General features: G+C 41.8%; 1 protein-coding gene across 3 annotated transcripts; it reads left to right on the plus strand.

Moving 5' to 3' along the window:
* The first annotated feature begins 107 nt into the window (after positions 1-107).
* On the plus strand, positions 108-20,133 carry URB2 (URB2 ribosome biogenesis homolog). Of its 3 annotated transcripts, none has more exons than XM_067535834.1 (10): positions 108-232; positions 1,001-1,143; positions 3,422-3,598; positions 4,175-7,586; positions 9,915-10,075; positions 11,924-12,034; positions 13,063-13,305; positions 14,050-14,140; positions 14,986-15,125; positions 19,378-20,133. In XM_067535834.1, exons 2-10 carry the CDS (start codon positions 1,018-1,020, stop codon positions 19,573-19,575), a joined length of 4,659 nt encoding a protein of 1,552 aa, XP_067391935.1. In that variant the 5' UTR covers positions 108-232; positions 1,001-1,017; the 3' UTR covers positions 19,576-20,133. The 3 variants fall into 3 exon arrangements, with proteins under 3 accessions (XP_067391935.1, XP_067391936.1, XP_067391934.1); XM_067535835.1 differs by lacking the exon at positions 108-232 and adding an exon at positions 348-418; XM_067535833.1 differs by lacking the exon at positions 108-232 and adding an exon at positions 555-714.
* Positions 20,134-22,603: the final 2,470 nt, after the last annotated feature.

Genomic DNA, 22,603 nt, shown 5'->3' on the forward strand with positions numbered 1-22,603 from the left:
AGGCGGAGGAGGGCTGGGGAAGGCCGCTGCGGCGCATGCGCGCGCGCGCGTCCCCCCCCAATGGGAAGCCCTCGCCGCGGCGCTCGGCTAGCGCTGCCTGGCGGCCTCGCTCCACACACAGCGGCCGGGCTGGCTGGGGGCAAAGGGCGCGGGGCAAGAGAGAGCGAGAGAGAGAGAGCGCGAGCGCGAGCACGTGGGTGCGGGGAGCCGGCGCGGCCGCGTGCGGACGGAGGTAGGAGTAGCGCGTGCGGCAGGTGTGAGCGAGCTGACCCCGGGGGAGCAGGCGTGTGCGCGCGCCGGGCTGTTGGGCCGGCTTGGGGCGGGGAACGCGCTGCTGCGGGGCCGCGGCGCGAGACCCAACCCGGGAAGAGCCCCCCCGCCCCCCCCCGGCGGGTGGCGGTTGCCGGTTGTATCCGAGGTGTCTTGACGTCGTGCCTCTCAGGCTAGTTGGCGGGGGTGCGGCGGGGTCCGCGGTCTCAGGGGGCTCGTCTGAGGATCTGGCTGATTGCAGCAGCTGGGCCTTGCTCCGCGTGGGAGGCTGGACGAGACATAACTGAATCTGGTCTTCATCTGCGCCGCCCTCCGGGGGTGCCGTTAAAAAAACCCGGTCGTGATCCTTCACGTTTGGAGGGAGGGGGGTAGGGTCCAGATGTAGGGTCTGACCCAGAGACCTGCCCAAGCTCCCTGTGACTGACCCAACCCCAGCATTCCTGGGTAAGTTCTGCACCTCTCCTAAAAAGGCCCAGTTTTTTCCCCCAGCTCTTGTTTGTCTGGTGTCCAGTGCTGTTTCCATTGATTTCAGTGGATTGGCTCCTCAGTGACCAGACCTGAGACTCGGGTGTGTCACATTATAAAGTGGAATGAGTATAGGGCTAGCCCAAGAAGAGTCTGCTTTAATAAAGATAAATACCCGTTACTAATATTCTGCTATTCTTAGGTCCCTTTGATTAATGTTTATTTCAAGTGCATCTAATATTTTTGTGAATATTTGACGTTTCAGATCCAGCAGTAGACTCCATGGCTGCGATTTACTCTGGGATTCACCTGAAGCTCAAAAGTGCAAAAACCTCTTGGGAAGACAAACTCAAATTAGCTCACTTTGCATGGATTTCCCATCAGTGCTTTCTTCCAAATAAAGAACAAGTATGTTTTCAACACATTTTGTTTTTGTTTTGTTAAAATATAAAAAAATGTACTAATTAATTGTTGTGGCGACTAAGTTGATTCAGAGGATGAATAATGCATTGCATAGCCTTTGACCTCTAGGCGCTGGTGCAAAGTCAGGGAGTAACTGAAAGTTGTTGTTGCTTATAATTGTATAGTAGCCCATGTGGCATGAACATAGTCTCAGTCCGTTTCCTAATAGGCTTTCATCTCCATCACAAAAATGGAGCCCTAAGAGGCAGTTATGTGGAATTTTTGTTCAGTAGCTTCAGCAGAAAGGCTAAGTATAGAATGGGTTGAAGAATGAACTACCTTCTCACATCTAGAAATGGTCCTTCCGAGTCAGGGTTGGGACATGCTCATGGGGCAAAGTGGGGAGAGATGTAGTGTCCAGGCTCTACTTGTTTTGTGGATAAATTTGAAGACCTCTGTCTCCAGGGCTGTCAGGCTAGTATCTTCCATCTCATAGATACCGCCACAAAATCCTGAGACCTCCATGCCAACCTCCTCCTGGAACTTGGCTAAAATGACCATTCACCAGTCCGGAAGGGGGAAATGGGACTGGTGGGGGAGAATTCTCTGTGGCCAAGAGACCTATTTCATGGCACATTTATGTGTGAGAATCCAGGCAGCATGTCCAAATGACTCCTTGGATTCTTCCTTGGAGCAGTGAATGTCCAGTATGTTCTCTGTGTGGTGTTCCTCTCTGGATACCATGTTTTGGTCCTGTGACCTACACCCTTGTTCCTGACTTTTTTTGGTTTTGATTTTTTTAAAATTCTTTGTCCCCTGTAAAATATTGATTTCCGGGGTTTGTGGCTCCTTCTCTCACCTGAGGGGGGCAGGCCTTTCATCATTTGGTGGGCTTTGCTGCTGACCCAGCTATCAAACCAGCTAACGTTTTACTTGAGAACTGAGCACAAGAAAGATCTGTAAAAGTGTTTTTTAATTGTGTTGTATGAATTGCTTTAAAACATGAAATTAAACTTTAAAGAATGCTTTATTAAATGAGCAACATTATAAAATTTAATTATATTTTAGTGTTTGTCTAAATATCCTTAGCTTTTTAAAGAAAACTAAAACCTTTAAAGTGTTATTTCAAAGTTATTTTTAAGAACTTATTTTAAAAAATTAAGAAAAATCATCTTATTTATTTCACATCCACAAAAATGGAGCAGGAATTGAAGGCTTCCTCTTTACTGCCCAGGAGACTTGGGATCCATGTCAGTGGGTTTAATAATTTTAAAATTCTCTTCTTATTCCTCTCACAGAATTAAAAACTCCATTATCTTTGCTAGCAGAGATTTTTGTTTCCTTGAGTGAGAGCTATTTGACTCGCTGGTTTTACACTATGTTCTTCTTTCTTAACCATAGTTGTAGGTCGGAAGGCTTTGTGAGAGCTGTGAAGCTCCATAGTGGTCAGCATGGAGCTTGTAGTCTATGGACCTTGTAAGTTCAGTGTTGACCTACTATGACATTTATAATCCTTTACAATCAGACTGGGCCTTTGGAGCTTGTAACTTGTGGTGGTGGCTGTGGAGTTTTCAAGATCATCGGGTTCAGTCTGTAGATCCTGTGATTCATGGGCTATGCCTGTATACCTTGTATGCAATGCAGGCACTGCCCAAGGATTTCTAGAGATTGCAAACCTTCAGAGGTTTTCTTTTTCTCCACACACACACACACGAACATGAGAGAGAGAGAGAAATAACTGAAAAAATAGGAACTCCAAAAAAGTGAAATCAGGCCTGTGCAATTGTTCTATTCGGGGATCAAGATTTTAAACAAATTTGCAGTCCTTAGGACAAGCTAGTTTTGCATTTTGGAATTTAGAACAATTTTTATAAAGTGAAAATCCACCAATTCTTTTCCTAAGTTCCATAACTCAAAAATGTCCTCAATGATATCAAAATTTCATATGAGAAATTTTCTCTGCTGGTTTAAGAGAAGCTGAAAGGAACCCAGTATTTTCACCTTTGAAATTTAGCTTTACTATGAAAGTTAGAGCACAAATGGGGCCAAAATTAGTTTAAGAATAGAAACTATGCTACAAATTTAAGCCCTGAACCTGCGTGGAGAACTGTATAGACAGACTTCTGCATCTACACCGAGCTCATTCTGCATAGGCATCTGCCCACACAATTCTCAGTGCAGGGCTGTGTGTGAAGTGGCAACTATCATTCTGTAACCTTTTCTCATGGAGGCAAAAATGGTCACCCAGAGCTATATTTTTTTTTTATTTCTTTTAATAACACAGGTATTACTTGATTGGGTGAGCCATGCATTGGTTTCATATTACAACAAGAAACTTGAACTGGAGGATGAAATTGTTGTGAAACTTTGGACATATCTGGATAACATTCTTCATAGCAGAAAATTACAGAATCTCCTAAAGGATGGAAAGACCATCAACCTCAGTTTTTCGATTGCACAGGTAACTCAAACCAAACTCTTCGTAAGATGATGAATTCCAGTGCAGTATGTGATACAATACATGACTCTCCCGCCGACATAGCTACCACTGCTTGTTGGGGTTGTTTTAATTATGCCAGTGGACGAGTTCTCTCCCATTCGTATAGTGCCGCTACATGGTAGACCTTACAGTGGTGCAGCTGCAGTGGTACAGCTGTGCCACCATAAGGTCTGTAGTGTAGACATAGCCTAAATTTCTTCACTGTTAGAATGAAGTGGACATATACATCATTATTGCTGTTATTATTTCTATTACAGTAGTCACAGTCAGGACTGGGGCCCTGTGTCAGATGCTGTGCCAACACATGCAAAGACATGGCCCCAACCCTGAACGGATTACAGTCTGAACATGATCAATTGTCTCTGACTGGGGTCAGGAATGACCACTGGTGGATGTGTCCTTCCCATCTTCTGTTACTAATGATTTTTTGTTAAGTGCTGTTGATGTGTCCAGCCAGAGCTGTCTAACATATAGAAGACTATGTTGTCTATTCCCCAATGACCTTTGTTTCTGTGATTTTGTTTTTTAAATTTTCAGATCATAAATGAAAGGATATCAGAGTCCTACATTCAAAAAAGCCACAGAAATGTTGGCACAGTGCTGAGTTGTTGCAGGGGCATCCTTTCCGCTCCGCTTCTCTCCATCATTTATACATCAAAATGTGAGCTGATGGTGAATCTCCTAAGCAAGCTCTCCTGGCTAGCCTGTCAATGGCTGACTTCAGAAGATGCTGTGACCTCCCAGTTGTTTGATGTCCTCCAGCTAACCTTCGCTCAGCACTTCCTGATTCAAAGGCAACAGATCAACCCAAATCGTGTGTTCGGGCAGGTGACCAATCACTTGTTTCAACCATGTCTGCTCCTGAGGCATTTGCTTATGGCCAGAGTGTGGACACAAGCAGATGATGGTCGAGTACGTCAGCACCTGAGCAGGGAAATACGAAATCAAATAGAGGCTGTGCTGCAGACTGGGATTTTCCAGCCTGAGCTCCTGTCATCTTACAGAGAGGAGCTCCTGCCAGAAAGGGAACCTCAAGAGAAAAAGAAAAGGGCTCTGAAAACAATTCTGATGCCGGTCAGTACAGTGCTGGCCAAGCTGGGTGATACTAGCTTTTGTGATCCAGCTCTCCATGTGATCATAGTAGCAAATTCAGTGCCTCTGCTTTATAAACTCTTTTTGGACTCCTACTGTAAAGCAGAAAACCACCTAATCTGTTTCCACATGTTCACCAGGCTTTTTGGCTGTCTAAGGATTTCTCACCTGCAGGAGGATCTAGAGGAGGAGATGCTCTCGCCATCAGAATGGAGCGCAGAACTGCTTGCTGTGGAACAACTCCTGAACCTGGTGCTCAGCAATGATATCTATAATGTTGCTGCTGACCGGATCCGGCACAAAGAGATTCAGTTCAAGTTTTACCGCAAACTGGCAGACATGTTGGTGAATCACTCACATGCTTCCATCCCTGCTTGGTTTAGGTGTCTTAAGACCTTGATTTCATTAAATCATTTGATCGTGGAGCCAGATCTGGATGACCTGGTGGCCTCAGCTTGGATTGATGCAGAGGTCTCTGAGCCACGTACAAAGAAGCCCCAGGAGACTCTCATAAATGCCATGTTTCAGACTTACACAAAGCTACGGCAGTTTCCTAAACTCTTTGAAGAGGTTCTGTCTGTGATCTGCCGTCCAGCCATTGAAGAATTAAGGATGCCAGTCTTGTCTGCTGGGCTGACAGCAAGACTTTGTGAGTGCCTCCTCGAGTTGCCACCCAACCAGATTCTGGATATTTTGTTCCTCATATTGGAGAAGTGTCAGACTCTAATAATTCCTGATGTTAAAGATGATTCTGACATGGCACTGAAGTTGTTGTCTGTGAGCTCAGTGCTGCATGCTTTCCTGTTCAACATGAAGAGTTTGGATGATGTCACCCCGTTGCCTGCTGTCCTTCGCATTCAGAGTCTGTTAGACAAGATGCAGAGAGAAGTAATCCAGCCATTGCTGGATCTATTGAAGGACCATGGGGCAGAAGAAAATAAACCAGGGCTTTGGCTAGAGAAGGTCAGTGACTCTGCTCTCCTCCTTGTCTACACGTGGGTGAAGGTTGACACTCTGCTTAGTATAAACTGCAGCAAATATGTGTCTCGACTGGCTGAAGCAGCTGGTGCTGTTACTGACTCTGCCGCAGAGAGCTGGGATTTCTCAGCCCTTTTCCCTGGAGTGGATAGACGGTGTTGGAAGCAGGTAGTGGGGTTCTCAAGTAATTTCTGCTCAACTAGTAAATATTGCTTAGAACTGCTCATGCTTGAGAAAATAAAAAAGATCTTAATGCAAACCAGTTTTCAGACTGAGGCTGATCTTCACACCTTTCAGCAGGCTGCAGCTTTCATCCTTCATTCTGGAAGATCAAGCATGAGCACAGAAGCGTCAGACCCTTGGAATGGCAATGTTAGTGCAATAAATGCTCTCACCTACCCAGCTGCACACTGGCACCTTGTAGTCTCAAATCTTACAATCCTGATTCCTTATCTTTCTCTGAAAGACGTAGAGTATGTTGCTGACGTACTCCTGAAGACTTTATCAGTGACTAAAGCTCAGGGAGTTTCTGCAGATCAAGATTCCTCCATCACGGTTGAAAAGGTTTCTAAAACTTTGCTGCATAGTACTTTTCTTTCAGAAATTAAGGTGCTGCACTGTGCTTTTATAAGCCGCATTATTCAGCAGTGCTCTAGTGTTCTGTGTTCTGCTACTCAGGACATCACAGATCAGCCTATCCAACAGCTGTCAGCAGATAATATACCATGGCATGAAGAAGTCCTCTCATCTTGCAAAATGGTTAGCATAATGGAGGCACAGTTAGAAAACAAACTATCAAAGGATGAACCCTTCATTTGCTGGAAAACAATGGAAAAAGTTGCTCAACATATATTGTTGTTAACAAGGGCCAATTCCTCCATTACCTTGGAAGAAGACCAGATGGAAAGCTTTTTGCATTTACTAGAGATTATTTCTGCATTGAAACTTGACAGTCTTTTTCCTTCAGATCATATCCGTTGTTTTCTCTTGCTGCTGTCCTTGGTAGCCAATACAAGAGCTAACATTTCTTGCAGTAAGTTGCTATCACTGAAGTTTCTAATTACTTGCTTCCGCCTCCTAACATGCTTGCAGACTGGCAGAAGTGTCAATTCTGTCTTTAAAGTTTTTCATGCCAGTGATGCTCTTGAAGTTGTCATGACTGCCTTGTTCACAGCCAGCAAGTGCTTTGCTGATGTTTTGACCACTCCTGACTGGGCAGAATTTCTCCAGGTGACCCGAACCTTTTTGGAATGCTTTCTTCAGATGGTTGTTGAAAAGAGGCAGAGCCTGAAACTCAATTTGGAAAAGTTCACTTCTTTCCTAGCGAGCTGCAAACCGTATGCTGATGCAGACAGAGACAAGCCGTGGAACGCTGCAGTCAATCAGCTACTTTTAGTGCCGCTAACCACACTCTGCCATGTTCTGACTTTATACCTCCAGCAGCAGCAAGAAAAGAAACAGCAATTGACAGAAATGCTGTCTGCTTTTTTGGAGCCAACGATCCTCCAGACAGGAACAGCCATCCAGCTCTGCCTTAGAAACAGCACCAAAGACCAGCTATTGCCTTTAGCATTCATCCCGTCTGTCACTACCCTACTGAAAGCAGATCTGAACTACATGTGCACAGGTGGCTTTATGAAAATGGAAGGCGAGCAAGAGAATCCTAAAGACCCAGGAAAATCCCAGGAGCATTCCCATACTGAACTGTACCAAAGGTTTTACACTCAGATACTAAGAGAGCTGACGTCTGCGGGAGACCATCTCCAGTTCCTTCACTCTGCCTTGCAGTTTTTAACTGTTTTCTGCTCAGTAACATATCTGTATCCCGGGCAAGAGACTGCTGTCACTGTGTTTCATTCTGTTAAAAAACTACTTGCTGGTATGGAGCTCTTTTTCTTTTCTCCACGTCCTCTGTTAATTTTGGAATGCAAGTGTAGGTAAAAGCATTTAAGAGGTTCTTAAAAAAGTCATAAGCTATCCACTTATGCTAGCTCATCAGCAAATATTTTAAAAAACATCTTTTTAAAAAAAAAACCAAAATAAAAGACCACAATGCATGACAGGAAAGCTTTTAGAGGGATTCTGTAGTTGTGACTGGGACACAATGTTGACCTATCTTGAGAGTGGTCTCATTGAAGGGTGCCGGAACCATTTTAGAAGTAGCACTGGAATCGGGAGGAGGCCAGGTGACTATGCCCCCTCACTTTTTAACCACAAACTGCATGCCTTGGGCAGACGTGAAGCAGCGCTAGCAATGGCTGTACTTTGTGGCAGGGGAGCTGATAATGGCAGTGTTAAAAAGTGGGGTGGCATGGCCCCTGGCTCCCCTTAGTTCCTGCATGGTTGGTGTCATCTGGAAGGTCTTTGTGTACGTCAGTCATGTAGTTATTTTGATCTCCCTTCTTTCACAGAAATAGTTACTTGTATGCCTAAGTGCACTGTCTTTATGCAAAAATACTTATTTTGCATGTGCTAATAATACACGTTTTGTGCTAATTTTGCATGTGCAAATACATGCATATTTTGTGACACACATCCATCAAGAGTTGAAAATGTAGCCCTGAGTCCCTTTATAAAATGATACTACAGTGTTCTATAAATAATAGCCCAAGGCACTGAGAAACACCGGTGTAAAAATGTTCTGATTAGGTCCATTTCACCAGAATGTGGTCATGCTTTTGGGAGGGCTGCTTTTTGGAAGTTCCCTTTTTTATTTTATTTTTTATTTATTTATTTATTTTTATATAGTATTTTATTTTTTATTTTATGGTATAGCAGCTACCACTGAAGGAGTTGGTGGATCTGCTTAGTTAAATAACTTAGCACTTTTCATCTGAAGATCTCACAGGGCCTTACAGAGGTAAATAAGTATCATCTCCATTTAAAAGTGAGGAAATTGAGGAACAGAAAAACTGCTGGCTTGCTTTTCAGAGATGCTGAACACCAAATACTCCAAGCAAAGTCTGTGGTAGCTGTGGGTGCTCAGCACCTCTCTGAAAATCCAGGCCCTTTATCATTTGCACACAGTGAGTCAGTGACTGAATTGGGATTAGGCCAGTGTGATATAAAGACTGTTATGCTGCCTCGTTTAAAATACAACGTAAATTGACATTGCACATGTGCAGCGTAGTACAAAAAAACCTGGCAATATTATTTTTGTCTTTGATGCCTGCCAGGTTTGATTTAGTCTAGTTTACTACTGTAATGATCTAAGAAATTTAAATTACCCTCTATCCTGTTAGGGATTAAGCACATTTGTTATTCCCCAGTGGGGTAATTGTAGTACAGTTCTGCATGGAGAAGCCTTTTGTGAACTTGGCTGAAGTTCTTGCTGGTTGAGTTGCAAATAGATTTTTATATGGTGTCTATGTATAAGATTTCTTACACAGCGTAAAAGAGACAGATTATATCTCAACTCTTTCCAGTTACAGAATTCACCATAGGAGGCAATGTGATACAGGTGTTAAAACATAAGACTGGGAATCAGGATTATTAAATTCTGACCCTGGATCTTCTGTTGACTCCCTCTTAGCATCTCTGTGCTGCACTCTACCTATGTACAAAGCTGGCATTATATTTATTTAGTGCAGAGGCATAATTAATGGTGATAAAATGTTTTGAACTTCTCTGATAAAATGTGCTGTAGACGTGCAAGGCTTTAAATACGTTAAAATTATTTTCTCCTACAGAAAATCTTGCCACTAATCTAGGAGTTACTGCTACATTTGGGGTGTTTGTGGAGGAGATAAATATGCTTTCAAACTAAAATAAAATTTAAACTAGTCATAATTAATATAATCTTTGATTTAATATGTAGGCGGTCTGGTCAGTGCTTAACAGAGATCTAAGCTTTGTCAACTTAATATCCATGTGATTTGTGACTCTCGTCCCAACACCCTAATATCCTGCAGCTTGTGATCAGCTTGTTCCCCCGGGCTTGTGAACAAGCCTCATTATTGTGTTTTCATAGAGCGAAGGCATTTAAACAAGATAATGACTGCAGGATAAACAATAGGGTGGGAAATATGTTCTGAATGACAAGCTGCTGCTGCTGTAGAGGGGAGAAAACAGAGTTCTGCGCCAGCAAACATTAAAAAGATGCATAGAGAGCGGTGCTTTTCAAGGCTTGATTTTGAAAGTTATTTTTTATGTCCATTCCCCATGTGGATACGCAGTTCAGACATGTTTGTGTCTCTCGAATATGCAGGTCCTGACATCACAGTCCAAGTAATTCAAGATCTAGAAATGCAGTTGACAGAATTGATGACTCGGCTGGTGGAGACCTGCACAACTGAGGAGTTCTGTGTCATGATGAGGCTGGTGCTCCAAGGACTTGAAGTTAGCAATATTTGGAAACAAAATCCTAAAGTAGGAAACTTTTGGCTTATTTCTAACAAATTATTGTCTTTAGTTTTCTCTCCATTTTTTTGGCTTGAAGAACTGCAGTAGAACATAGATGGTATCTGATAAAATGGGCAGGAAGAAAAAGAAAAAGACTGAACACAACATGAGGAAGACATAGGAGTTTGGCTTTAAATATGTTTGTGTTATGTTGCACACTCATAGTAACTTACATGGCAGTAAAATGGGTGCTTAGATACTGTGATGAAGAGTGCCCTAGAAATACCTGAGATTGATAGAATCCACTGTGAAAGAAAGAGAAACTTGCTACTGATGAGGAAGGCTTTCAGTATGATCCTCAGACACTCAGCACTCTAACTCCCAATAACATCAAGAGGAGTCACATCAGTGAATCCCTGTAGACAGTGCTGAAAATCGACTCGTGTGTGTTAATTCTAACACTACAAACTGGCCAAATAAAAGCTTTCCTATTGTGTTATCCAGTAGAGTCCTCATACTCGGCACCCAGAAAAATGATTTGTCTCAGTTATGTAGGTGATTATCAGGAAACTGATTCAGTCCATGAATCCATTCACTCAAAACAATGTGTAAAAGACTTGCCTAGTTTGTAACAGCTAATGTGGTCTGTTCTTTCTAGTTCGTATGTGTAAATTGGCACATGCTAGTATAAATTTCTTGTAGCGTGGGGGCTTCTTTGCGAATCATAGTAGTACTTAGCACTAACTGAGCACTTTTCATCTTCAAAGTGCTTTACAAACCCAAACGTACTGATCATAACAAGACTACTTTGTGGTGGAGGGTACGTTAGTACAATTATCTCCATTTTTCAGATGGAGAAACTGAGACCAAGACCAGACACAAGGTTTTATCACTAAAAATTTCCCACTGTTGTTATCAACAAAGCTGTAGCATAGACAAGACACTGGCAGCCACTGGTATTTTAACCATCTTATTGTTCAAACCTACTCTGAACAGGGTCAGATGTTACGGAGCTTTTAAACACCTGCAGTTAATGTGAAACACGGATTATATTAGTGCTCCCACTATTCTGTTCTATATAGGTTCTTACACCATGCCCATTACCGTAGCATCTGAGCATCTTCCAGTAGTTCATTAAGTGACATGATTAACGTCTGTCACCAATGGAGCTGAATTGATAATTTTAACATTGGGAAGAAATTTGGCAAACAAGCCTGGTACAGACCCCTCCTGGAAGGTGAAGTGACTTGGAAGTCAGAACCAGATTCAAGCTCAGGCATATCTGGCTCCCAGACCTGCCCATTTGGAAGAAACATTTGTGTGTCATATCTATAAATAATGTCCATTGAAAAAAAAAAAAAACCTAGTCTTCCTATGTTCATGTGACCCTAATCGCTTTAGCATGGAGGCATTGAAATCCACATGTTTTTCAACTGCAAGGCTGAAATAGATTGATGTAATATGCTTTCATCTTAGTTGTTAGAAGCCAATATGTAGTAACATGTTAGCTGGTAAAACATGCTGGTTGCATGGCAGGCTCAAACTGTATGTGAGTTTGCTCACACTACTTTCCTCCATTATCTCTAATGGCTGCTTCATGAGTTGATCTGCCTTTATTTTTAAATGTTTTAATGTCACGATTTGCTTTTAAAATAGACGTCGTACAGAACGTTAAGGTGATTATTGCTTAGCACAGGGAATTCTGTTGAGCTGCTGCTGATGCGAAGTTTCCACTGGGATGTGGTAATAAGAGGATTTTATTTGTAAGGGTTTTGATGATGCTCTGCCCCCCTATGCCTTGTAAGAGTTTTGCCATATTTCAAGTGAGTGTATTTATCTCTTTGCAGTGATTGATTGTTTATCCGTTTTTTGCAGGAAGTATTGTCAGCTGTTACGGTAATCAAATTGCTGCTCAGCTGCCCATTAACTGGAGAGAAAGAGAAAGCTTTCTGGTTTACCAGCCCACAGATAATCACAGCTTTAGTTGTAAGTAACTCCCATGGTATAAGTTAACTATCACTGATGTTTGACAGAGCCTGTAACTATTGGGTCTGAAACATACAGAAATATATATTTAAAAAAAAAATACGTTTGACATGGGTTTGGCTAGGATCTATTTACATTGTTTGGCCCAAATTCCCCCAAGTATATCCCTGTACGTTGACATGGCACAAATGCTCATTCATTTATGTCACCATCACTTTGAAGAAGAATACATCCCTGGAGCTGCACTGCATTATGTGGGGGTTGGGAGCGATTCACTAGGACTAGGCTATGTGGTGGAGGGACTTACAGAGATGCCGCTCCCCGGGCCTGGGCAACTCTCGGTCTGACCTAGAGGAGAAAGAAACTCTTAGTTCGGCCTTTATAGCAAAGCAAAAAACCAACAAATAAGAAAAGAGCCTATAGAAATGACTCAATAGGTGAATGAAAATAATGCAATCAGATTCCTTACCTGCTTTGTGCTGCCCCCAAATCTAGTGGTGTTGGTGCTTGCCATCACGATGCCTGACTCTTTGGGACCAGAGTTTGTCTGGCAGTGGCTTGGAGTGTCTGGGAATCCCCTGCCATGGCATCTACAATGACTGTGAGGGCATTTCTTCGGTCCTTCATGATGTGTGTGGATGCTCATGAAGGACGGAGTCATCAGAAACATCCATTGGAATAGTGCAAAAAATGTACAGGTGCAAATAAATCCTGTGTACACCATATTTCGTATTCATCTTCTCTTGGCGAGTGTGGGTTAGATGCAACAATGCACCTGAACAATTCCCTGAAAGTACTGCTTTCAGGGAATTCTGCATGTGGATATGGTGCACAGTATGCGCCTAAAACAGATTGGCTAGGATGGATGGGGCTTTATTCTGTTGCAGTTTGCACCAGTGTACTCCTGCTGGTTCAAGTTACAAAAGTACAATTCTCTAGTGTTGAAGGAGAGTGTATGTGGAGACAGCCTAATTTCTCTTTCTTGTCCTCTTCCTTTTCTTTTCTGTCATCTTCTCTTTCACATGTAGATGCAAAATAAAGAGGCTTGTCAGGACCAGCTGCTGATTCCCACCATTGTTGTGCCTATATTGGAAACAGTAGCAGCCCTGCTGAGGCAAGGAGAAGAGATTCTCTCCAATCCACATCATGTGACACTGGCATTCAGCATTCTTCTGACTGTCCCTCTAGATCATTTGAAGATGGAGGAGTATGGGAGAATCTTCCTGGGAATTCATGAAGTCCTGTTCTCTATACTGCAGTGTCACCCTAAGGTAAAGGAAAAGGGAGGGGATGGGCCAGTAATGAGAAATTTTAAAAAGCCAATCCCTGACCTGCGACCAGTAGTTTGAATAAATGTAGAGATTCTGAAATTATAACAGATATTTGGAAGCAGATTATCACAAAACATCTAAAATTAAATTAGGGTAAAGGTTTCAAAAATGCCTAAATTCCATTTTTTAAAAATGATATAGGCACTTAGCTTAAGTCTCATTGTAAATCAATAGGACTTAGGCACCTGGCTGTGTAAGTCACTTTTAAAAATTTTCCCCCAGTGCCTTTGTCAGCTGAAAGCTGATATTTCCAAACTGCCTTCAGATGAAAAAGTATGTTGGTCCTTAAATCTCTGGTCCCTTGGGCAGGTACTGGTTTTAAACAGACTACAGTAAATGCCCTGGGCATTAGAATAGTACAACTTTCAACCTCTGCTTTGAGGCTGGGGGTGGCTCTGAGAAGATTATAATTATTTGTATTAACTGTAGCATCTAAGAGCCCATATCGTGTACCAGGACTCCATTGTGCCAAGCACTGTACAAACAGAACAAAAAGATAGTCCCTGCCTTAAAGAGATTACAGTTGATGTATCTTCCTTCAAAAGCACATAAATCCACTCTGATTTTGGGGTGTTGAATGTCATGCCATGTGTGTGCTGCTTTACTAAAGGAACCATCCTTAAAACCTTTTTTCTTCACTGCATTAGGTATTATCTGATCCTCTTTCATTTGATGTTCTTGCAGGTGATGCTAAAAGCAGCGCCATCTTTCCTGAACACTTTCAATAGACTGGTGGTTTCTGTTATGCACGAGGGGCGACAGAAAGGAGACAGAGGTGCTGTGTCATTGTTTTCACTAACATACCCAACTCTGGGCGCAACGCACAGAAGAATGTGCAGTACAGGGCAGGCTGTGTGTAACATTGTTTCAACTTCTAAAGTCCCAGGGCCAGATTGTGGCTTTTTAGGCACCAGCCACATAGGCAGAGGTGAGGACGAGCCATGTAGCAACCTGCGCTCTGACACTCTTTGAAAGGTCCTTTCCAGACTTCATCCTGGGAGACTAGCACAGTGCTCCCATTCAGCACTGTGATCCTGGCTGGCCCCAGCACAATGACACAATGCAGGCAGGGGCAAGGCTCCTTGTACCTTATTCCTGCTCTTCTCCCCCACCTTCACGTACTCACTTGGAAACAGCCACAGTAGCTTCTTGATATAATATTTTGTAAGTATATTCTGTAAGTGGCACTTAAGAGCAAAAAGATGAGAATTTTTTTCCCAGTTAACTGGGCAGAGGGCTGGCACATGGGCGGTACCTTTCCCAGCCTTCTCTCTGCTTGAATTCAAGCAGAAACAAAAGTTGGCTGCATCATAGCGTATGGTCGAGTTGAAATAGCATTATGCCTTTATTTTTACAACCTTGCCCTTGAAAGAGAGTCAATAAAGTGTTGCAAGGGATTGTTCATTTCCATATGGGTGCAGTTGCTTTTAAACCACTCTTCTCACCTCTTCTGTATTTAAAAAAAAAAAAAAAAAAGGCATTTTGGCAAGTCCAAAATAGGAAACCATGTCTGGCTAGTTGTTGATCTTATGTAATGAAGTTTGGTTTTTTGGGTTTTTTTTTTTGTATAGCAATCTTTTTAACGTCTAATTCTGAACCACAGTTTGATTTCTGTTTTAGGGAGCACAGATGAGTTTGGAGTTGTATTGAAATGTGCACACTTGGTGGAAAGGATGTATAGTCACATTGCTGCAAAAACAGAGGAGTTCACAGTGTTTTCTGCCTTCATAGTGGCCCAATACGTGATTGAACTGCAGAAGGTAATATATAGTCATCCATCTTAATCATTATAAGGTTAAGGTTGAGAGTCACTTACGATTCAAAAGATAACTATTTTAAATTCTCTAAAATCTACATGCTGACTTGGATGTCTTGAAATTTGCTTTACCTTGTGGAGATGCAGAATAGGGCTAGTGGTCATTTTGAGCAAAGGTTCCCGAGATAGCATACCCCTTGAAAAAAAAGCATGTGTTTATAAAATCACTTGGTTCCTCGTTTTTTATACACACCTGGGGCTCAAACTATGGCTCTAATCCTCCTCAAACTGATTTAGTTTTTTTTGGATTATCTCAGCTAGTACATGACAGCAGTGCCCCATTGGACCTGATTCATCAATATTCAGGTACCTTTCTGCACTTGCCCAGCCAAGTCTGTTTATCTTGCTGTCCTTGGCTGATGTTCAAATATCTAAATCCTCATCTTTGCATCAGCCATCTGGAGCAACTGTTGTAGGATCAAAAATCTCCACAGTTGTTCTCTGCTTAATCCACTTCTGTACAGCTTGCTGGGTGCCTCACTGGGCTGCATCTCATATTAGCAGAACTTCAGGCTATCTCTAGGTTGATGTCATACTTGCAAAGTACTGCTGCATTTTAACACTATGATCATCTTCGAGTATCTGCTACTGAGAATGCCACCTGTGCTGCCTGAACCTTCAGTTGCCTGAACAGACTATTTTATCCTTAGGTATCCACATAATTCGGTCACACTTTGAAGTAATCTTAAATGTTCAGTATGATCAGTTTCTTCAAGCTTCTGGAGCCAGGGTCCTACCCCGCAATAAGTTGGATATGGGTGAAAGACAGGAGTGACTGAAGATAGTGCCATAGAGAATGCCAAGTGAGATAACATTGGTGTTAACAAATTCAGCTGCTCCAGTCTTGTCTTTTTTCCCAGTAGGACTAACGGGAGTAAATTTAGTTGTTGCTGCCAGGTCCTTCTGCAACTCACTCACATGCTGTTCAGACTTCTGTTTGTGTACCTTCTTGTGGCATGCCTGCCCTGCCTGTTTTCCTAGCAATGTTCAGTAATTCATCCACAGGAGCACTCTCTCTGGTATCTGCTCCACCTGTTCCCACGTCCTCAGCAGAAGCTGCTAGCTCTCTACTTTCTTGTTCTTCGTAATCGTCTTGATGCTTTTACCTTTTCCACAAATTGCACCCCCACCATGCTAGAAGTGTTCCTTCCTGTTATTTTCATCAGGCAAAAACATTTCTAGTGTAGGCAAGGTTCAAGTGACTGTGTGCTCTCCTAAACTGTGTGGTGGGGTCGGTTTTAAACAGCTTGCACACTGAAAGGTAGTTACATTTTAGTGCTGGGGAGAGTACTGGCCATATAATCCTTGGCTATCTCATGAAGGAGTTATGGGGGTTAATTCTTGTTTGTAAAGAGCTTAGAGATCTTTGGATGAAAGGTGCTATAGAAGTGTAAAATATCTTATTTTATTCCTTTTTTATTAAAAGAATTTGAATTAAATCTAAATATGTTTACATTTAAGATTATACAGATCATGTATCAGAAATCTTAGCCAAAGTGCAGTGGGTCCAGTGTTGATTATTTACGTAGATTTATAGAAATGCTAAAAAGGTGCTTATTCATAGGATCTAGGCACCTTTGACACTACTTAGAGTATTACTGGGCTGTATTTTTAAGACTTACAGGTAATTTAAAAACACAACCTTTTCCCCCAGCCATTTTCAAATGCTTGAAGAAAAAAAGAGGAGCTTTGTAATATGCCATAAAGTAGTAGCAAAGTGATTTAGTACCCTCGATATGGCCATGTTAGTAACAGTCAGGGCTTGTCTAAATGAATAGTTAGTGTGCGACAGCCTGGCGTGTAAATCTGCTCCAAGCTAGTTTGCTGCTTGCTAACTGTCCACCTGCGGACCCTGCTGCCGTGCAGTAAAAGTCCCTAGTGAGCTTTGATCTATTCCCATTTCAGAGCATTAATGAATGGTGGCAGGGTTCACACAGAAATTAGTGCGTGGCAGGTTGCTACACACTAACTTTTCATTTAAACAAGCCCCGAATGTTTCAGAACTGAGCCTTTCATCTGTAGAGTGTAACTTTATTCTGCAAATAACATGGTCCAGTGTTAGCTTTTTTTAATCTTTTTGGTTTAAACATGCTGTTTAACCATTTCTAATCCCTCTTTAAAATCTGCTAACATTGACTAGTCAGAAAGTGCTGTCTGTTTTAATTTTCAAATGCATAAATGTTCATGTTAAAAAGGCACTTATTTGATTCTGTGTTAGAGTGTAAGGCCTCTTGAGACTTTTGCTAAAGGGTGCTGTGTAACCATAGGTCTAACTCGTTTACTGATTATGAAAAATAACTGCACAAATGGACTTTGGTTTGGGGATTCATATAATAATGGAGTTATTGAGCATGAGGAGGGGGATGAGGAGTGTTAATGGTGGGACATAAACTGAATTGGTGACAAGGAGTTTTAAAAAAAAAAAAAAAAGGAAAGGTAGGTCTCAAAGGGGGAAGGACCTGGGCCTGTACGTTCTATAAAGCACTTGTGACCCCTCTCATGTTGTTCTGAAAGAGCAGAAGAGAAACTCCCTTTCAATGTAGATGTTTACAAAGCCTGCACACACAATTTTACTCTCTGTATCACAAATAAAGGGCAGTTTCCCCAATGGAAAAATTCAGTTTTTTATCAATATTTATCACAACAAATGTGTATACCCTTATTAATTATTCTGAAATAAACCTAGAAAAGTCCATCTTTGGCACTGGGCACATCTGCAGCATCTTTCGTATGCCTTCACGTGTTCTCTGAGCTGTAGCATAATTCAGCAGTGGTGAAATAACTCTTCAGACACTTAGCGTCCCCCATCAAGAGCTTGGTAATGCATATCGGTCTTGCTAACTATATAGACCATAAAACATTTATAGGTAGAATTAACTGAGAGCCAACAGTGGCAGCTGTTTAAATCTTATAAGGTTTGTAGACAGTTTGTAGACTGCATTATAAAGTAAAGGGGTTGGGGCCAAATTCAGATGTGGTGTAAGCCAGTGTAACTCCAGTACAGATGCATCTGTTTACATCAGGTATGAACTTGACCCAACTACTCAATAATTGTGGGTTTTCGCACTGTTCCTTCTGGCCAGTGATCAGCTGGCTCATCATTCTTAGAAGGCGGTCCCCGCCCCTTCACTGCTCTGTGTACTCAGAGCAGAAAGATAGCCTGGACCTGACACAGTGATAAGAAGTCACTTCCATAGTTTATTGCTTCTCTCATGAAGAAAGGAAAATTCTGAATTTTAATGAAAGCCTTTCATTAAATTTTCATTGTGCTTGGAGTGCAGAAGCACAGGTCTGGAAGCGCCAAGTTAACTTTGATATTCAGCAGAGATAAGACATTTCTGTGGCAAGAACATTATCAACTTCAGAGGCCGCCTGACCCCAAGGCAGCAAAATGGTTAGTGAGTGGGTTATGAGCATAGGATGTGTTCCAGTTTGCCTAGAGCACCAAAACACACCAGAGTCAATCCTGATGCGTTTTGTTGTGGAGATTATGGCAGTTGTGGGAAGACTGTGTCTAGTGATCGGCAAGGGATTGAGTCAGGAGTTTTAGGTTGTATTCCCACCTCTGCTGTTAGCTTGCTGTATGACCTTAGGAAAGTCTTTTAATTTCTCTGTGCCTAGGGTTCTGCATTGTTAAAAGGGTCAAGTAAACACGCACCTCACAGGGGGTTTTTTAAGGCTTCCTTAATTAATGCTTATAAAGCAAATTGAAATTCTTGGATAAAAATTGCTAGATAAACTAGGAAAGGCAAAACATACTAATCATTTTTGAATAGGCTAACAGAAGGACTTCTCCCTAACTGAGATTTCAGTGTGCAGCATGCAATGTTGGCTATTGTTCAGTCTCCTGAATATGAAAGAGATGTACAAAAAGCTGTTGAAAAATCTAGTCCAGGATAGGTATCTTAGAACATTTTACTGTAGGTTTTTTTGTTGGGATGATTTCAAATTCTCTGAAATATCAACACCAGTACAAATCTTAATATACAGGTTTATATGTTATTGCTGTGTTTTAAATCAGGCTTACAAAATTGGGGAAATAATTTTTTATCTAACATTTCACACTGTGTTTAACAGACCATTCTAGATGGGCTGATATCTTGGATTATATCTTGCCAGTATTTTATTTCCAGTCACTTGATGGTATACTAACTATGGAAAGTAAAAAGTTTTGTGGGATTTTTTTCTTCTCCTAGGTGACCGTACATCCTGCTGTAAAGAAACATCTAACAGAAGGAATGTATCACATCCTAGATCTTTGCATTGAACGTGACATAAAATTCTTAAATGCATCGCTACAGATGGGCGTCAGAGAAGTCTTTAAGGAACTGTACAATGATTATACCCACTACCACAAAACTAAAAAGCTTGGGGAGAAAAAGTACACTGCGTGATGCATCCTTCCTAACATTGCATAATCAATAAGGACTTGATCTTGTGCAGAGCTGAGAAATCTCTGCTCTCATTGAGTTCAGGATGGTCAGCATCTTACAGGATCATGCCCTAAGTTGGGTTTTTTTTTAAAAGGTAAATATTGAATGATATGTCCTGGTATACCTGGCCTCTACAGTGATGGTAGGAAAGACACATGCTTAGGCCTCAGTCCTGCTGCATGTAGCATGTGGGCAAACTGCTGCAGCTGTGCAGAGCCCCACTGAAATCTGTGGGACTCCTTATGGACTCCCTGCAGCCTGTCCATGTGCTACATTTTGCAGATCTGGGACCTTATGTAATTTTTCTGTGTAAGCAAAGATGTACTGAGTGAAAACCTTCAGTGATTATTCAGCTGCCTTGCTGTCATTTACAATGGTGAGCAGCACTAAATAATGAGTTCCTTGTGCCATATTTTTTTTTACATTCATGCCAAATAAATGTATTTATGTGCAATTGTAAAATACTCAATCAGCTTCCCTTACAAAATTGTGTAAATACAGATTTTTAGAAAACCTGAAGTGGTGTTTGTGCCAGTCTGGCCAGTTCATTTTTCTACTGCGTCTTGTGAAGTATCATCATAAACACTGACCATCTAGAACGCTTTATCAAAACCAAACAATTTGTTGATGCGATGCTGCCCTCCTGTGACCGTTGCATAAAATCACATTCACGTACCTGATTTGCACAAATATGTAACGCAGGTGAATCATTCTGCCTAAATACTTTGTGATATCTTTACAAGAAATATCTAAGCTTTCTGTAAGTGAAAGAGATTAGAGGGGAGGAAGCTTTTGCTTTTATTTTGTTGACTTTATGTACAGTCAGTTTCACTTTCCCCCCATGTTGTTACTCATTTATTATTTGTATTATGGTAGTGCCCAGAGGTCTCAACTGAGATCAGAGCCCCTTTGTGCTAGGCATGGTACAGACACAGAGTGAGACAGTTCTTGCCCCAGATTGCTTACTTTCTAAATAGACAAAGGATGGGGAAGGAAAACAGGCCCAGAGAGATGAAGTGACTTGTCACACAGCAAGTCAATGCTGAGATGAGACAGAACCCAGGTGACCTGTCTTTGAGTTCAGTGCCCTATCCAGTGGGCAGTGCTGCCCTGCCAGCTTAGCCCCCTTCTCCTGCAAACGGCTCCATGCAGGCAGCCAGTGGAGCCCTATGGACCCCAGCGCCTGCATGGAGCAGTTTGCAGCAGTAGAAGCATGGTTAGTAAGTTCCCCCTTTTTGTTTGTGTAGGGCTTTCACCCAGCAACAGGGGAGAGAAAAGAATATCTAATCGTACAGGAAACTTTGGTTATAAAAGCTCCCAAAATTGTCAGGGGAACTCAGAGGTGAGTGTAGTCCCTGAAACAACCTTTATGTTTCTAGTAGATGTTATTCCTTTCAGTGTAGCAGAAAATGATGCTAGTGACTAATGTACATACTTGTGAATAATAATAATAACTTTACAAAAAAAATCTGACCAGTGTTAAAACCATCTGATCTGAACAATTCTGGGCCAGCTCTAGCCCAGGTGCATGCCCTGACCACTGTGCTGAGGGGTGACCACTACCGACCCCCATCTCCTCTAGTATTGTGAATCTAGCCCTTCATTTCCTTTGCTTTTATTAAAAATACCCCAAAACAAAATGTTTTGCTTGACCTATTTTGATTCGCTGAAATGTTTCAGTTTGACCTAGAAGTAAGAAATCAGTTATTCACTCAGCTCTTGTCAAAACCGCCACTGGCAAAGCTGTGCTGCCACAAGCATTTTAAAGTCCCCTGAACATAGATATTGGAGTGAATAACACATCTTTGCCAGTCATCTTGCAGGAGGTAAACTATGGGGAGAACTTGAGATGATTCAGCAGTAACAATTTTATTCTTGAATTACTATTCAGCTTGATAAGTAAGCATCAAATTGATCCTATGCAAGAGTTTTCACTGAGGACTGATGGGAACAATCAGTTTGGCCTTTTTATAATAGTTTTTGAATGGTCAAAAGACTGAAACTCTTCCAAAACTGACAGTGTGTTTCAACCTGCCACCTAGGTGGCACGTACCCCAAAAGTCCTCCTCAATCTTCAGACTAAGCATGAGGATTGTAAGACAAAGAGGACACTTTATTTGTTTGTTTGTTTTGAGAAGGTTAGGAGGTGAAAAATAATGTTGAAATACTCTGCTTTAAACTTTTGCTATGAAGACACTATTCTAACTTGATAATCTTAGGTTTTGTCTAAAAGTTTTCTTAGGTTCTTTAGCTAGAATAAATTATTAAGGTGCTAGTATAAACAATCTGATCAAGGAATTCACATTTGGATGCAGTGCAATAATTCATCACATGATGGAGCCATCCTGCAAAGGCACAAAAGCAATCTATGAAGTCAGGGCTTTTTCTTTACTATACTAGTCCAAGAGTATGCTAGTTGGACAGCTAATCAGTGGAAGGGAAAGAGTTTCTAGGAAGCACAATCTTGTAGTTAAGGAACAGGATTGGGGCTTGTCTATATTAGGGCTTTTAGCTACTGGTTTTATAGCTACACCAGTGCAATGCAAACCCCTAATATAGACTTTTGCAATGATGTAGCTTAGCCTGGCTTCCGGTTACTGGTGCAGTTAATCTACACTAGGGGTTTGCATTGGTGCTGCAATCGCTTAAAACCCCTGTCTAATGAGGCTTGAGTGCCAGGAGTTCCAAATTGTGCTCCTGACTCTGCCACAGACTTGCTCAGTGATCTTTGTTCCTATTACAGAAGGGCATAAAGTCTGCAACCAAAATTGTGGCTCTGTTGTGCTAGGTATCATGCAAATATGTAGTAAGAGGAGTTCCTTGCCCCAAAACACTCACAATATAAATAGGCAAAGGCTGGGGGGAAAAGGGATGCACCATATAAGCAATCATGTTTGGCAAACATCATGTTAGTTCCTTTTCTTTCTTTTTTTTAAAGCAACTGTCTTCTGTAAAATGGAGATGAGGGGACTTTTCTAGCTCCCTCTCA

Source organism: Emydura macquarii, unplaced genomic scaffold (assembly GCF_026122565.2).
Source record: "Emydura macquarii macquarii isolate MOO-44397 ecotype Brisbane River unplaced genomic scaffold, CSIRO-AGI_Emac_v2 contig_3517, whole genome shotgun sequence".
NCBI classification, from domain to species: domain Eukaryota; kingdom Metazoa; phylum Chordata; order Testudines; family Chelidae; genus Emydura; species Emydura macquarii.

Bases quoted from the DNA above. Each gene is read 5' to 3' on its own strand.
- URB2 (XM_067535834.1), top strand. From the start codon at position 1,018: ATGGCTGCGATTTACTCTGGGATTCACCTGAAGCTCAAAAGTGCAAAA. The intron at 7,587-9,914 runs GTATGGAGCTCT...TCGAATATGCAG, and splicing joins TGTTAAAAAACTACTTGCTG to GTCCTGACATCACAGTCCAA. The intron at 12,035-13,062 runs GTAAGTAACTCC...TTTCACATGTAG, and splicing joins AGATAATCACAGCTTTAGTT to ATGCAAAATAAAGAGGCTTG.